The following is a 16,502-nucleotide window of genomic DNA, read 5'->3' on the forward strand; positions in this document are numbered from 1 at the left end:
TAATTTTATACTGTTTATATTTTAATTTTATACTGTTTATATTTTAATGTAATACTGTTATATTTTTAATTTTATACTGTTTATATTTTAGTTATAGTTTAGTATATAAGTCCTGTTAGTGCTGCATGTGTCTGTTAGTGTAGTGTATGTCTTGTGGTATGTCCTGTGATGTCAGTGTTTCTTTTTCTCCTGGTGTTTAATCCAGTATTTATTCGTTATGTAATGCCTGAGCAGTGGATATGTACAATTTCCTCCTGGATTATTAATCAATCAATCAATCAATCTATCTATCTATCTATCTATCTATCTATCTATCTATCTATCTATCTATCTATCTATCTATCTATCTATCTATCTATCTATCTTGGGGAAGGAACTGTATTTTTTGCAGTGTGGAATAAGTAAAGATTGATAATTCTTACAGTGGAGAGCAGATTACAGGTCTACAGCAGGTCAAAGGTCAAGCAGGTCTGTAGGTCTGAAGGCTGTAGGGTCACAGGGACCCCCCCCCCCAACTCAAGACCAAATAGTTTTATATTAAAAACCAATGAGAGTAATTACTAATGACTCAATTATATTTATTAGTATCGTCACAACAAATGAAGTCATCACTGAGTTGTAGCTTATCTTTTCTACCAGTAGATGGCGCCATCAAACTAGCTGGTTTAACCCCAGCACCTGTCTCAGGTATCAAAGAACTTGTTTTCATGAGTGTTTTTTCAGGAAACACGTTATTGGACTCTTGATTGAGCCAATAGGAAGTGAAGGAGCTTCAGTAAATAAATTCTTGTGTTGACAGTCCTTTTGTCGTCGGGTTGAGATCTTGTCTGTTTTTAATGGTGGAAGCTGAGATGAACAGAAGCCGGGCTTGGCGCCAGATGGAAACTACTCCATCGCCCGGGGTGCTTGTTGTGTGACTGTTGCGTACAGTATTTCTATTTACGTCTGCGAGATCACTCTTAATTTCAGGCATCCATGTGCGTGTTTTGTTTCTTACGTCTAGCGCAGGGTTCGGCTCAGCAGCTCGCCCAACATAGCGTTGATGGGTATTCATCACGGTGCTATTATTAGCCTTGTGTAATGTGATGATACGCCTTTGTGTTGTTTTTATGAAGGTGTACTCATCAGATGGAAGTCATCCCTGCTTCAAAGGTGAGAAATTCCAGGAATGTGTCGTGTTAGAACTGAAACTGGGAATAACAGTCACCTGGTTATCTGCGCCGTCTTGTCTTTTTATGGTCGTGACTTTTGATGTTATTGGGCAACACGGTGTTTAAAAGAAGAGCAATGTGTGGGGGTAAACACAAGAGGGGTTGTTGCTGGATTGCATAGCGTAGCATTTGCATTTTCTAACGGCGCACAATTAATGCAGACAATGCCATTCTCTTCAGAGTCATCGGCCACCACCACCACCAGTGTCTGGGCTCCTATAGGGGGTTTATATTTTGCTGCTGCTGAATTTACTTTGCCTTTCCTGATTTTTTAAACCTGGTTTGAGCCCGTCTTCCTCACAAAAGCAGACATTTTGGTTCTTGATACTCTTAATTTGAAAGGGTTTAATGATTATTTGAGAACAACGACGGGTCGAATGTCTCAGTGGTGTTAAAGTCATGAGTAACGATGAGCCAGCAGGAACCGATCACCGGCTTTTCCTGTTCGGTTTCATTCTCGCCGGTCTCATTGTGGGATTTATAAGATGAAACTCAGTTTGACATTTAAAATTTCCCACTGGAGCTGAATGACGACTCAAAGGAGAGTAAATCTGAGGTCCTGTTCGGTCCAAACTGCACGTGTGTTACCCATATAAGGGCATGGGCTTGTTTCTGCGCAATCATCAAAGATTTATATGATGAAGACCCATTATTATCATTATTTGATTGAATTAAAGCATTTCTGAAGTCATAGAATTGTTAAACCCCTCGCTTTAAAAAAAAAAAAAATTATTTTACAACCTTCCAAATTAAGATAATTATGGTTTTGCAGTAAGTAGTCCTATTGTTCATTTCTAAAGGCAGTGCCAACGAGATAATAAACCTTTTGGGATCTGACCTTTTCTGTCCCACTCAGTGCCATAAATTGGGAAATTTCTTTTCTAGTAAATCCTGACGCAGAATTCCCGCTTGTAGCTACTTGACTTTGGTTTAATGGCTGACAGGTAAATACACTTGTCCTTTTTTCATTGCTGCCAATCATTAAAAAGCCATCAGTAGGCAAGCGGATGTTCATCACACCTCTAATTTATTGGAAGCGTTGCCAAAGAGGAAAAGCTCTGATGTTTCCTCACATGTAACCCCTGACAACCAAAGGCCCCGCCCCCCCCAGGAGGAATATTTAAGTAGGCTTTTCTGCTGCTTCTGCTTCACTTTGTGCGCTGGGCTCGGCCACAGTGCACCAAACACCGGATTTCATCACGCTGAGAAGACAAGCAGGAGATCATCATCATCATCATCATCATCATCATCGTTGCCGTCTGACCCCCATCGCTCATCCAGGCCGGGGACGAAAGAAAGAGGAGGGAGGGAAAGGATAAAGGAAGAGCGGCGGAACAGCAGAAGAAGAAGAAGAAGAAGAAGAAGAGGAAGACATCTGCGTGATGAAGATGATCCTGTTGGTATCTCTCTGCTGTTTGGGTCTGGCTGGAGCTGCAGAACTGGAGAGGATAGAATCATGTGGGGTCAGGTGTTCTCAGGTAAATCTGCATCCTCTCTCTCTCACACACACACACACACACACACACACACACGCTTGCAGCTGATATTTTTATGACTTTTATGAGTACACTCCTGTGAAACGCCGTAAAACCCGACTCCACAGAATGACTCCCCTGTTGGCTCACCTGGAGTGTTTTCTACAATGTGTGTCAAAGGTGAGTGTGTGGGCTGAACTCAAAGGTTCCCCGCGTTCACACACACACACAGACACACACACACACACACAGACACACACACACAGCTGAGCTATCAATCATTCCTCACGTCCGAAGAGGTAACCAAACTGTTACAGACAACAGGAGCGTTTTTACTTCCCCCTCAGCAGTGATAGAAAGTCAAGAAGACTTTGACTAACTTGAGTCTCAACCAGAGCTCCTCTTCTTAAATCACGTCAGAGTTGGATTTTTTACTCTAAATTTGTGCAATAATAATAAAATCTGAGACTGAATTATGACAAAATTCTTAACAAAGCGAGAATTTCACGGGATCGAGATGCTAAAAATATTCAATGGTTTTAAGGAGTCAACAAAGTCTAAAGTAATCTCACTTAAATCAAACGTAAGCAATAAAATTACGTGTCGGAGTCATATTAACAATAATACATCCTATTCAGGCGTAAAAGTCTGTCGAGGTCTGATTTACTAAGGGATATCTAAACCTTACAGATTTTAAGTTGAGATAACTGATAATATTTACGTGAATTAACTTTGAGCATATTTGTAGTTTGATAAACTCAGTAAAGGCTCTAACTGTCATTAAATCCACTCAATTTAAACCCATTTTTCTCCGTGTGTTTTTCAAAAACACAACAAACTCTCTCCTTCTCTCTTTTGTGACCTTTACACATGAAATCTACCCAGAAACTTAAATCGGTAGACAATCAGTGTTTATGGGAAGAGAAAACCCTTTGAGACATGCATCATGAGGTCAAAGTCGGTTTTCTCCTGCCTCCCCGGTACTGAAACAACTTTTATTGTCAAGAATGTCGTAAACTCTTATTCAATATTTCAGAGTGTTTGCTGTGGAACTGCTTCTGTTGCATCACGGTGGTGGAAACACTCGCTGACTTCAGGCACCACATGGAAATATCTGAAATATTTGACTTTCCTGCTGGTGACTCACCGCCGATCATCCACTGACGCAAATTGCGGAGTTGCATATTCGACATAACTGTGTTGCTAATAAACTGCGTGTAAACACTCTTCTTGCAGCTGAAGCTTGAAGACCGACATCCCAGCTAATAGCTGAGAACTTTGATAAATCTGTGGAGCCGCAGAAAAACAAACTGCTCTCCTCCGGGTTGGAGGAGCAATGAGGATGTAAAACGCTTTTTTGCTATCTGGGAATTCCCTGTTATCTCATGAAACCTCTGCTCCTGCAGCTCCAACAACTCTTTTTTTTCCCCTTCTTGTAGGGCCTTCAATGCAGGACGAAGCCTCACGGTGAGTAGAGAGACTACATCTGCACTTTTGCATGCAATTCTGCACAATAGATGCATGAAAAAGCGATTGCTGCAACCAACGCGATTGTTTTTGTGGACTCCCGACACGAGTGGAACACGCACAGTCGTAAAGCAAAGTGCAAAGCGCTGCATGACGAGGATGCAGGAAATACTGGCGTGTTTGTTTTATCTCAGGGATTAAATTGGGACAGTTTGGGAAAGTGAATTGATGTGGAACACACCCTTTGATAGTCTCATTGTCCTCGAACAAACGCCAACTTGGAACGCTGGGTAGACGTTGGGCAATCTCTGACACATGCTGAAATGTAACTTTTGCGTTCTGTGGTCCTCAGCTTTCTTCCCTCCTCCGTGTCAAAACCGTCCGGAAGGTCTAGACGCCTCCTCCGTCTTCAGGAACGTCAGCCTGTCCACCGTCATGAGGTGTGAGGGGAGGCAGAAGTGCTGGCTTCACCTCAGGATCGGCATCCAGCTGCAGCTCACAGGTAACGTCTGTCGCCGTGACCCAACATCCTTCAGCCCGGCAACGGTTTGACTCCCATAATGAGGAAGTCTGGTCGCGGTCCAGCTGATTAATGACCTGAGACGGTTATCATGATGAGACATGTCAACAAGGAAGGACATCTCTTTGATAAAAAAACAAACGGATCAGCCGATGTTCCGTCTGATTGTAAGGGGTCAAAGCCCAGCTGACCTTTACGACTTCCTGCCGGCTCATCATATAAAGCCTGTACTTCCTGTTCGTTACCCGAACTCTTTTTTGAAGACCGCAATCCCTCGTTTGTTTGCAGAGGCGGTCCACGGCGTGTCCGTCTGCACCGTCTCCCCAGGGATGATGGAGGAATGCCGAAACATCACCTTCAGGAGGTCGTCCAGAGAGAGACTATCTGGCTTACAGGTGAGTTCTCAGCGGCGTCCGCTGGCATTTGGACATCCCTACACGCCGTGATGTCACTGCCGATGTCCTTCCCTGCAGGTGGAAGTCCAGAGCGACTGCACCGACGTGTCCCTGGGACAGGAAGTCACGGTAACGGTAAAGACGACGCCGAGCTACTGTGGCGTAACCTGGACGGGTGCCCATAAAGCTCCAGGTGAGAACAACTTTGCATCATTTTGGAAACTTACACCCATGAGAACGCGACAGCCAGTCGGCAGGAAGTGAACGAGCAGAAGCTGCGACTTATTAATAGCATGGAAGTCAAATCATGAGTCACGTCTGTCTTGCGGCGCGAGTATTTCCTTGTAGTGAAAGAAGTCGCCAACATAGGCAATTCCCAATAACGCGGCGATGATTCACGAGGAGTTGCAGGCTTTGTCGTTCGAGGCTATTACTGTAAATATCGTTATTTCCCTCCACAGAATGCACGAGCCAAGATCTGCAGAGACACATCCCAGAATGCATCAGTAAGTCCACATTTACTGCTCTAGATTTATTGTAATGGGGTTCCACCTTTCGATCTCACGCCGACGTGTCTCTCCCAGCGGGGACACTATCGTACGACATAAACCCGGAGACGAAGGAGCTGATGGTCGGTGTTTCCGACATGCTGGAGGACCACGACTACCGCCTGCGCCTGTGCCACAAGGACTTCATCTGCATGGGAACCGGAGTCGACGCACTGGTGAGTCCAAAACCCGAGCGTCAGAATCACGTGGTTGCGTTTGGGGACAGTCTTGGAGATTCCTCGTCTGCCCAAAAGCTAAAAACATCCACAGTGACTCACATTCTATTTGTCGGCTGTTACTGTAAACCTACTGACCTGCTGACTCATCGGAGTCTCGTACATCCTGACTATTAAGTGTGTCTTTTCCTTCCAGATCAAGAAGGACGAACCTGAACGCGTCGTCAAACTCCCGTATTCCCAACCGCTGCCCTGCCTCTGCATCGAGGTAACGCCCTCCCCCACAAATGTTTTCCATTTGTAATCAGCTTGTGAATTCAGATTTTAAAACCCAATGTGTCTCAGGGATGGTCGATGGTGATGGACGCCCCCCGAGTCCAGGTCTGCCCCTTCAAAGACCGTGAGTCCTCGTCCCGTTTTGTAGTAACCCCGGCTTGTTTGAGGTCCCCCCTCCATGAAAACGTTGTGACCTCTGCTACTCACGTAGGCCTGGAGGAGCTGTGGTCTGGGATTAACTTTGACCCCCTGGAGGGGACGCTGTCCTGGAAGCCGTCCTGTCCTATCACCGCCGTGGTGGCGTTGTGTCAGCAAAGAGAGGAAGTCTGTGAGGATCTACCTCACACCTCCAGGAACATCGGCAGGGAGAAGGTACGAGTACCCTCAGGAGTTCTACGTACCTTTAAATTATTCTTCTTGAAAGGAAAAATATACTTTTGACTTCCAGATGATGAAGTCAAAGTGTAGTTCTTCTAAACATACAGTAGTACCTCGAGATAAGAGTTATTTGAGATACGAGTCATCAATTTGTCAATATTTTCGTTCAACATACAAGCAAAAATCTGAGATACGAGTCATGCTTCAGGATACCACCGCTAGTTGGCGGATGGATACAACTTCAGTGAGACCGGATCTCTAATTTTGGGATTTTGGGACTTATTTTACAAGGCTCAAACAAATTAAAATTATTTTAGTTATTTTTTACTGATGAAATGTTGACTAATGATTCGGATTAAACTCGTATCTTGAGTTTGTATTTACTGAATTATAGCTTCATAACGTTGATCTTTACATGATGTCATTGACCTAAATTCCAGGTTATGTCACCTCAGAGGGTAATTCTCTATTAATATAAAAATAGCCTCTGACGCGGTCGTCCGGTTGTGAGCTAATTCGAGCTAGCGTAAAAAACACCTCAAACATGAGTCACTCCCTGTTGCTTTAACGATTGTCCCGCCTCTCTTCATCAACAACCATTCAATGAATCTTTGCTTTTCAGATCACATTCACCAGAGTGGATCCACACCCATCCCTGTGCATGAAGGTAAGTCATTATTAGCCGAGTGTCACTCATGCTAATGCTAATTTCGTTTTAGGACTGGATTAAAGGTCATGCTTGACACTTTGACCTTTAAGGTCGGATAAAGTTCCACAAAACAGCAGAGAGGTGTTTTCCTCCCGCTAAATGCTATTTGATGACATTTATTTTGAAGAACTAACGCCGTTAGCATTTCCTCTGCGGTGTTATCACATCTTTAAAAATGGGGAAGCTCATCCTACGCAGCTGATTTATGAGCGTTCATTTTCAAAGTCAGACGAGTCGATAATGCTTTTGTTTATTTGCACCCTGTTCTCTATTTTTTGCGCGAAAGCTGCAACAAAATCAAATTCCTCTTTCCTCCTCAGTTCACCGCAGGTTCTCGATCCTGGACCAGGTGTCCTTTCGCCGATGCCAGATTCCAAGGTACCGCTTTTTTAATCACATCTGAGGTATCATTGAATCACCCGACTGATAGCAGTCTCAGATTTTATGATGCCGATATCAGATTGGTTGAAATGACGCAGGCTCTCCGATCTCTTCCAGCGTGGGAGGTGGTTTCCACGCTCGGAGAAAGTCACGAAGACGTGACGATGTTATCGCACAACTCCGCTACGTTTTCTGTGGAGCTGTGCGGGAAGTCGGAAGACTCGGTTGGGTGCCAGGTCACGGAAACACACGTCATGCATGTGGTGGGTAACACACGGAGTAAACTAATGATACCACAGCGGGGATGTGTCTCATCTCCAGGGTTTTCACTCATCCGTGAGGCAGTTACAAGTAATAATACATCAAAAGTCATGTTTTGTCTTCGTTTTTGGGGTTTTGCCAATCCATTGGCCGCATGAAAAAATTGTAAGATCTTTTCCTGGAATGGATGTAGATGTAATGCTTCATGAATCAATCATCGGTGCTGAATGGCTGGTTGATTGATGATACGTGAAAGAGTTTATAATGTCAACTGTCAACACAACAACCAAACCACACGGCAACGCTCTAACGGCGGTTTTTTGGCGCCTTTTGTTGTTTCCCAGGAGAAAAATAAAGCTGTCGGCCTGAAGCTGATGGGGGAGCGATGTGACGCCTGTCTCCAGGTAACAATAGATCATCTGGATTAATCTACTCTGTCGCCTTTGAACAGGCTTTTAATGCTCGTTCTGTACCTGAACAGGTGAAAAGGCTCGATGTCAACTTTGCTCCCACAATCCTTCACTGTCTCCATCAATGCAGTAAGTTTGTTTCTCCTGGTTGGGGATGATAAATTAAAGATGAGGTCATCTTCTCCATTAGATTATATGATAATTATCACACAGTTAAAGTCATTTATTGCACCTGCATCATTCATTCCATGTAGCTTAATCGGTTAGCTTAGCATTAAACAGAAACACAGGTGTTAACAGCTGGCCTGGAACAGCGTTTTCAGTATGTAGGGTGCATTTGATTTATGCACCCAGATCCTGAACTCCCATCTCTCCTCACAGATCACTCGTCACTCCCCAGACCCGTCGTATCCCATCATGCCACCTGGGATCTGACCCCGGTTATTGTCCCAGCTGCTGTTTTCCTCTCTGGCATCGTAATCGTCATGCTGGCGTTAACTGGTAGGTGGAAAGTCTGCACTTGCTGAGGCCTGCAAACCCCTCCTCTCTGTTGACACACTCGTGAAAAGCACTTGTTCTCAACTTGAATGTTAGCCCGGCTACAGTGTCAACTATTCCAAATCACGGACGTCGCTGCAAGTACGAGAATATTTGGATAATATTAGCAACGGCTTGAGAGCTCTGAGATCGGAAGAGACTATTAATGATTCCCTAAAAAGTTATAATATATACAATATTTTACATTTTCAAAACAAAATATCTCAAATATGGATCTTCAACTGTATTCAATCACAACTGGTGGTTGTTGGAAAGTGAACACTACAACTCCCATGGTCCCTCGCTGTAAAACTTTCTATAAATCAAGATTTTTTTTTTACATGCTCAATGAATTTTAGCAAAAATTTGTAGAAAATTGAAGCATCAAATCAAAATTAGAGGATGTTTTCATCCATGTCTGTTAGTTCATTGGTTGAGAGGCTCCACCCCTTTGATAAAGGGGTGGAGCCAGGATTCTCTTTAATGTTTTCATCCGTTTCTTGGGGATCTTTTTGGGGGAAAAAAGAAAAGAAAAAAATTAAAATGACAATATTTTCCTCTGCTTTTGAATTGTTTAAAAGTATTTCACTAAAGTGGAAGAACCGTTTGCTTTGTCTTCCTGTTGTTCTCATCGCCTTTGTTATATTTCAGTGTGTAAAAGCTGGAAATCAAAACACGAGGGATGCACGTCTGAAAAACAAACAGGTGAGATTTTCACAATATTTCTTTGCCAAACACTCACACTTCTATAAATACCTAAAACCTGAACTTTTTTTTGTCAGACCTCGACTTTGACTGCATGGTCCCTGTATTACAATCAAATCCCGTCCTCCGTGAAGTCCTCATCCCAGATTTGCCCCAGTGTGGAAACACCGAGAAAGTTAACCTGATCTCCGACTGACTGAAGAACCGAGCTCTGCTTTTCCGTTTGAGACTCTAAAGATGTTACACAGACTGAACGGGTTGTCGGTTTGACGCCACGAACGACGTCGGCGCAGATATTTCAAATATGTTACTGAGCATGTGTGGTTGTCATGGTTTTTGTTCGCGTGTGTCACGTGGTGTTGATTCGTTTGGGAGGGAATGTGTGTGAAGTTAGACTCTTTATCCAGCTGGCGGCTAAACCATCAATTTGTGTTATAATTTAAATGTTTATTTTCAATAAAAAATATCAAAGAAAATTTATTTTTCATGTCATTTTTTTGCTTTACAAAAAAACAAGAAAATAAATCACGGCTCTTGTGCTGAAACGGCTCCGTTAAAATCTAGATAAATGTGTAGATCCAAACCCCCTTTTAGAGTCCAGTCAGTGGCGGTGGCGGCTGATGACTCTGCTGAGACAAACAATGGCGATATTATAAAAACGAACTAATTTGTGTGGCCCCACCGCCCCCAAGATTAAAACCCATTTTTAGGATGACATTCACTGCGACACAACAATGAAGAGGCGGAAAGGAATACCCCTCCCACCCCCACCCTCCCAAGCTGGTAATAAGGAAGGCCTCGGGCTGTTCTCTTACTGCTTTACTTGTTCTAACTCTGTCCTTTGTGTGCCCTGCTTAGGCTCATGATGTTGTTTTAAACAGAACTGAGGCCTCTATGTTCACCCCCCCCTCTACCCCCCATGTACGAGGAACTTGTTACTGTAAAACCCCAAGCGGGTTCACACGTTTCCTTGTTCGATTGGCTTTGAATGCACAACAAGCATGAACGTAAACCACAAGTAAACACAAGCAGAAAATAATCACGTCTTTCATCACATGACTCAAAGAGGGGGAGGAGGAGGTCTAATCTGGCCCCTTTCTCGTCTCCTATCGATGGAATGCTTCCTCCTAGCGGGGTATTTTTATGATGTCTTAATCAGAACTTAGTCACCTGGAGGAAATAAATTTAGCTGCTTGTGTTTGTTATGTTATCGCCTGTCATCGTGACACAGCAGGAGCTTTATCTCCAAAGATCCTGGACCTGATTGGAACACCTCGGCTCGGATTTCTGCCAACTCACCTCCAGAAAGGGAAAATGCAAAACATTAATAATGGATCCGTTGTAATGGATTATAATGGATCCAATGACATGGGTCAGGATCCAGGATCTGGAGGCCAACTGGACCTGATTGTTAGCCGTTAGCTCCTATCTGCTAACACCTCTGCAGAGGTTAGCGGGTTCTCCCGGGATCTAGATTCCTGGATTGATGGATTTTGACGCCAAGCAGGTTCCAACTAAGAGAAAAATGTCACAGGGACAAAAACGAGTGGAAAGAAAACAGCAGATAAACACATTCCAGCAGCGTTGCCACGGGGAATGAAGATCTTGGCCTACCTGTGGGAAGAGTCCGCTGGAAGCTTGGGGGCGATAAAGTCAGGGCCGTCACCACCGCCGATCAAAAAAAAAATCCCTGAAAAGCTCCAGAGCTTCTGTTATCCCATCAAAGGAAGAGAAGCAGGTTTGAACCTGTTGGAGAAACAACAGCGGCTAAACTTCCTGTAAGAAATTAGATCGGAATCACACGGAAATTTGGCTTAACTGAGCTGAAAGGTTAAAGTAACAGCACAGTGTAAATAGTCCATATTGTTTAGTGCAATGGAGGTGAGCAGATTGGCGGGAAAATCAGGTGAGGGGAGGAGATGCATATGAAATGACAGGAGAGTTAATAAGTACACTTGTTTATTTGTCCGTTACAATTTAAACACCATCATGTCGTGATAAATCCTCTATTTTTGTTGGTGCGTTTCTATATTTACTCTCCGCATGAATGAAAGAAGTTGTTTCCTCGTAATCCCGCTGCAGATTACTCAAGGAATGGAAATCTGATGGATTTGGACTAGAGGAAGGATACGTCCTAATCAATCTATGAATTGGTTGTGAGCGCCACCTGCTGGCTGGTTTTTAACTTACAGATCTTTATAACTAAAAAGTATTTGTTTGAAATTCAGCATTCAGTGTTTGATTTGTTTTTTTAACTTTTAGGGACGAAATGTGTTGTCGTTTAATTAATTCTGTTCTATCAGATACACGTGTCATAATGAATTTATTGATCATTGATAGGGCTATCGGTCAGTTGTGTTTTAATAATTTTATTCTAAATGTTAATAATTTTATTCTAAATGATATGAGTTGCATTCGAAGTCTGATGGATAATCTCAAATGATTAATCCAGGAACATAAATAACCACAAGATGGCGCTGTTCACCAAGGCTTGAAAGAAAAACCCTCAAAAGAGGCGCCAACGTTTCTGTTAGTGATGGAAAATTATGATAAAAATATTACAAATCAAACGATTTCTTAAGCGCTGATTCTCTACAGTTAGTTTTTATCGTTCGCTTCAATCTGTAAACGTTTGTCAGCTTCTGTCTTTTGTCGCTGAAGCCTGAAATCTGTGTGAAATGAACAGTGAATGATTAATGATTGATGAGGGATTATCTGTGACAGGTGGCGGCGAGGCTTCAAACAGCAGATATCACCTGGAGCACAGCTCCACGATCACGATGAAGACGCACCTGAGCAACGCAGGAAAACCCAACGGTATTTATATAATGTAATTATGAAAAATAAAATTTCTAAAATTATAATTCTAAAAAATATGAAGACATAGTAAGATACAATAACGATAGTTAATTATAAAAAAATGATTAAAACGCAAATAAAAAATATTTGACATAAATAAATGACAATATAATAATAATAAATAATAATAATAATAATAACAGTGATAAAAATAGTAATATATAACAAATAAATACGGGTAGTCTACAAAAACAGACGCGCTCCGCCATATCTGACTATTGTCCTGCAGTTCCGCCTTCTGCCACAGCCTCCGCGGGGGGCAGCACCGCTGCGTGCACGCTGCTCCAACACTCTTTGCTGTTTGTTGTTGTCTGTTAGCGTCTCAGAGCGTCATGCTTCGTACTTTGGATAATTTACTGTTTAGCATGGATGATAAAGCAAAGGCTAGTGAAAATGATGGCAGTGGTGACCTCCCGTTTCTTCACGCTAAAGGTAAGCTATATGCTAACTTCCTCTTCTTTAATATAATTACGTTTTTAATATCAAGTATTCTACAGTAACATGATATTATGAGCTTTTAACGGTTTTCTAGTAATTTTTAGAGTCCAGTATTTGTGACGGACAGACGTAAAGTCGGGTGAAATGACATAAACATGATAATTACTGTTCTTTTTCTGTGTACTTCTTTTTTAAACTGACATATAATCATGAACAACTTGACCTGTATTTTATTTTATTTTATTTATTTTTTTGTTTACATGTTTGTATGTTGTCAGGTTGTCTCTCAGTAAGAAGCTAATTGATGCGGAACCAATGTTGTTGCGTCAGGTTTCTGCCCGGAAGCATTAACTGATGCTAACGATGAACTCTGAATGTCTTGTTTTGTCAATTATCGGCCAAGTTACCTGAGAAACAACGGAAATAAAACTAAAATAAGTAAAGTAAAGCAAATAAAAATAAAATTACTTTAGGGAATAGTAATTTAATATTTAGAGTAGTAATGAAATTTAAAAGATCTTGAAATGAATGGAGATTATAGATTGAAATTGAATAAATAACGACTTACAAACAACCTCTCGGAACGATTATGTTCGTAAGTTTATTATAGGACTAAAAGTAACGAATCAACAATCCCCGCTCCTCCTTGTTGAGTGGATTGTTAAGGTCTATATTTCTATCTCTGAGTGTAAAACTGTTCTAAACATTCTCTGAAGTGAACCCCTGTTGTAACTATGCTGGAATTGTCTGCACATGATGTCATGCTGTCTAAGCATCGCCGCTGATCCACAGGGATAAAAAAAAAAAAAAAAGCCAGGTGCCGTGCCAACAGCTGTCTTTGGTGAAGTTTTCCTTCAAAACAATTAGAAAAAGAATGAAAGAACAAAAGGATTCAACATTTCTTTTGGGTTGCGCCGGTTCATAAGGAAACTAAACGCCTCCAGGTTCCCTCCCCAAAAAAACAAAAAAAACAACAACCCAGCAACCCTGCGTCTATCCGTCCATCTCTGCGCCTGAAAGAATGGCAAACAGGGAGAGCCAGAGACAACAGACAGGGATGAGCTAATCCTTGTTGTGTGTAATTCCAGACATTCCAACGGGGTGTTGTTCACGGGCGGGTTAATCGGCGAGCGCCGACGCAGCGCGAGCTCACGCCGGGGCTTTGCGCTAAACAAACAAACACGGGCCTCCAGAGCCGTGGAAAGTGGAAAGCTGATGTCAACCGGCAAACATCAGGCACTCAACCCGGGGGCACGCATGGAAAGACACGTATCAGTAAAACATATAGGCTCACACATGAGGACAGCTGGGGAACTGGGATAAAGGTGAAGGGTTCAAGGGTGGGGAAAATAAAGGGAATGGATTTGGGGGAGGAGGGGTGAGGAGACTCCAAAGTGATGCCTTTAAGATGGATTTGAACCGGATGATGCAAAAACAATTAGAAAATTGAATGTTTTGCACTAATATGGAAAAAAAAAAGATGTAAGGCGAAAGGATGATGAGAATTGGAGTTTGTTGAAAAAGACGAGTGACAGGAGGGATTTTTGAAGACGCGTCTCGTCGGTGGGTCTTCCTGACAGGGATGGGAAAAGCTCTCCCGCACACAGAGGCCTCTTTGTTCCTTTGTGAGTCACTCTAGAAAGGGCACAGCTGTAAACAGTCCAGATCGGTCCATTAGGGCCCGAGGTGCCAGAGCTGCAGCGCCGACCGCCTGTCCGGAAAGAAACGGCAAGCCTGAGTCATCGGTAAACAGTCGGATGAGTGTGTGTGTGTGTGTGTGTGTGTGTGTGTGTGTGTGTGTGTGTGTGTGTGGGGAGGGGGGGGTTTAATGTGAGGCAGGCGGATGAGGAAAGGGTTTCGTGGATTAAGGTGGCGAACGATGCTGCAGGGCCTTTTCCTCGGCCCCCTGTCGCCATGGCGATTCCGATTCTGATTCTAATAATCGGAATCATTCGTTCTGACAGGACCTCAGGGATCACGCCCCAAATGCCAACCCCCCCCCCTACAGCGCAGCGATAAACGACTGGGAATAGCGAACGCCCCCGAGGTCGGCGACCTCTGACCCCTGCTGACCTCGGCACACGCCGGGCTTGCTCCTGACTTTCGCGTTTGACGCCGTGTTAAAGCCGTGTCCTTCCCCACCCCCCACACCCCCCACCACAACAAACATACACACTCAGAGTCCATCTGTCGGAAGGCAACCTGTGACCCCCCCTCCACTCCCACTCAGTGACATTTTGGCGCTGGAGGTCAGGTCGCCAGGCAACCGGCCAGCTGTGGAGGTGGAAGGTGGACCAGCGATGAGCGCACTCAGCAATCACATTGTTCGCCACAGAGAGGGCGTTGACCAGCGGCCGGATCGGCCAATCAGATGCTAGTTTGAAGATGCCGAGGAATTCATCCCGGATTCTGTCGCCGCCCTCGTGTTTGTCCGCTAGCATGAAGTCAGGTTGTTGTTACCCTCGTGTCGCGGGTCGGGAATCCTTCACAAATCAGTTCACTGAGGATATGTGTTCCTCCCGTTTCCATGGGAACGGCATGGCGATATTTTCAAGAGTAAACCTACCTGAACCCATTTTCAAAAGTTTGATTTGGAGTCGGCTAACGCTACGCTAACACCCCACAATCTGGATGTAGTGATGTGATGTGTGTGTGTGTGTGTGTGTGTGTGTGTGTGTGTGTGTCAGCGCTCGGACACTTTTATCCCGTCTTTGTTAGCGAAAGCTCAGCTAAATCATAAACGTTCCCGTCTTCGCTGGGATTGGTCGGAAAAGAAGAATAACACGGAAACACAATGCTGCTTTTTCTTACAGGGGGTGGATGGTGTGTGTGTATGTGTGTGTGTGTGTTGATCCCCCACTGCGTGCTAAGCAGATAGGGTGGGGGTTGGGGTAAGAGGCCTGTGGGTGGAGGAGTGCCAGGCCTTCCCTGCAGTTCCATAAGCTCCACACTTGTCGGGCTTTTCTTGATAATCACTGTGTGTGTGTGTGTGTGTATGTGTGTGTGAGTGTGTGTGCGTTGGCACAGGAACTGGCATGGCTTCAGAGGGATCTACCCCCCCCCCGCACAGTAGCTTTTGTCAGGACAGGCCCGCCGCATTGGACCCCAGTCGTCCTCAGAAACAAAGATCCTATCAGAGACAGGATGGGTTGGCGATAGAGGAAGAGAGAAAACACACACACACACACGCACACACACACGCGCAGCGGCATTCACATATGGCTTGGAGGCTGGTGGTCATGTGACGCCGACTTCAACCGGCGGCTTTATCACACTGATATACTGCTACTCTAAAATCCAAGGCGATGCCAAAGAGGCTTCCATATGGGGGCCTTTTTTTCATGCACATCACATAATACGGACATATGGGCTGTTAGCATTTACACGCAGCTATTTTTTACCGCCAGCGCGACACGTTTTCATCCACACAAGTAAATTATTGGCTCATTTTTTTACGAATGAAACCTTGAAATCCTCACGACTTCCAAAACACATCAATTCGCAAAGACAAAAGACTTCGTTCCTAATTATTGAATATTTATTCACATCCTGTTGACGAAAGGATAAAAGTGATTGATTAAAACGATGATCACCTGTTTTAAATACTCTAAAGGTCAATATTTGCATTTCCTCGCTTGTCAAATATCGGCAATCAATTGAGCAATCTGTGTCATAAGTGTTTTGCAGTCAGTTTTCATTTTGCAGGTAAATAACAAGGCAGAGCTCTCTATTTTATTCTTTATTTATGGCCCCTGT

General features: G+C 43.7%; 1 protein-coding gene across 1 annotated transcript; it reads left to right on the top strand.

The window, feature by feature from the left end:
• The first annotated feature begins 125 nt into the window (after positions 1 to 125).
• Positions 126 to 9,902, top strand: il17rel (interleukin 17 receptor E-like). The gene is made up of 18 exons (XM_068307475.1): positions 126 to 2,689; positions 4,126 to 4,153; positions 4,506 to 4,655; positions 4,962 to 5,068; positions 5,147 to 5,261; positions 5,530 to 5,574; positions 5,653 to 5,792; positions 5,989 to 6,060; positions 6,138 to 6,192; positions 6,280 to 6,440; positions 7,069 to 7,113; positions 7,476 to 7,533; positions 7,654 to 7,799; positions 8,142 to 8,201; positions 8,279 to 8,336; positions 8,589 to 8,708; positions 9,396 to 9,449; positions 9,527 to 9,902. Exons 1-18 carry the CDS (start codon positions 2,594 to 2,596, stop codon positions 9,643 to 9,645), a joined length of 1,629 nt encoding a protein of 542 aa, XP_068163576.1. The 5' UTR covers positions 126 to 2,593; the 3' UTR covers positions 9,646 to 9,902.
• The last annotated feature ends 6,600 nt before the right edge of the window (positions 9,903 to 16,502 follow it).

The sequence above is a fragment of the Antennarius striatus genome, chromosome 22, assembly GCF_040054535.1.
Source record: "Antennarius striatus isolate MH-2024 chromosome 22, ASM4005453v1, whole genome shotgun sequence".
NCBI classification, from domain to species: Eukaryota; Metazoa; Chordata; class Actinopteri; order Lophiiformes; family Antennariidae; genus Antennarius; species Antennarius striatus.

Excerpts from the sequence above, each read along its gene's own strand:
- il17rel (XM_068307475.1), top strand. The coding sequence starts at position 2,594 with ATGAAGATGATCCTGTTGGTATCTCTCTGCTGTTTGGGTCTGGCTGGA. Across the intron at positions 2,690-4,125 it reads GTGGGGTCAGGTGTTCTCAG|GGCCTTCAATGCAGGACGAA; the intron begins GTAAATCTGCAT and ends CCCTTCTTGTAG. Across the intron at positions 8,337-8,588 it reads TCACTGTCTCCATCAATGCA|ATCACTCGTCACTCCCCAGA; the intron begins GTAAGTTTGTTT and ends CTCTCCTCACAG.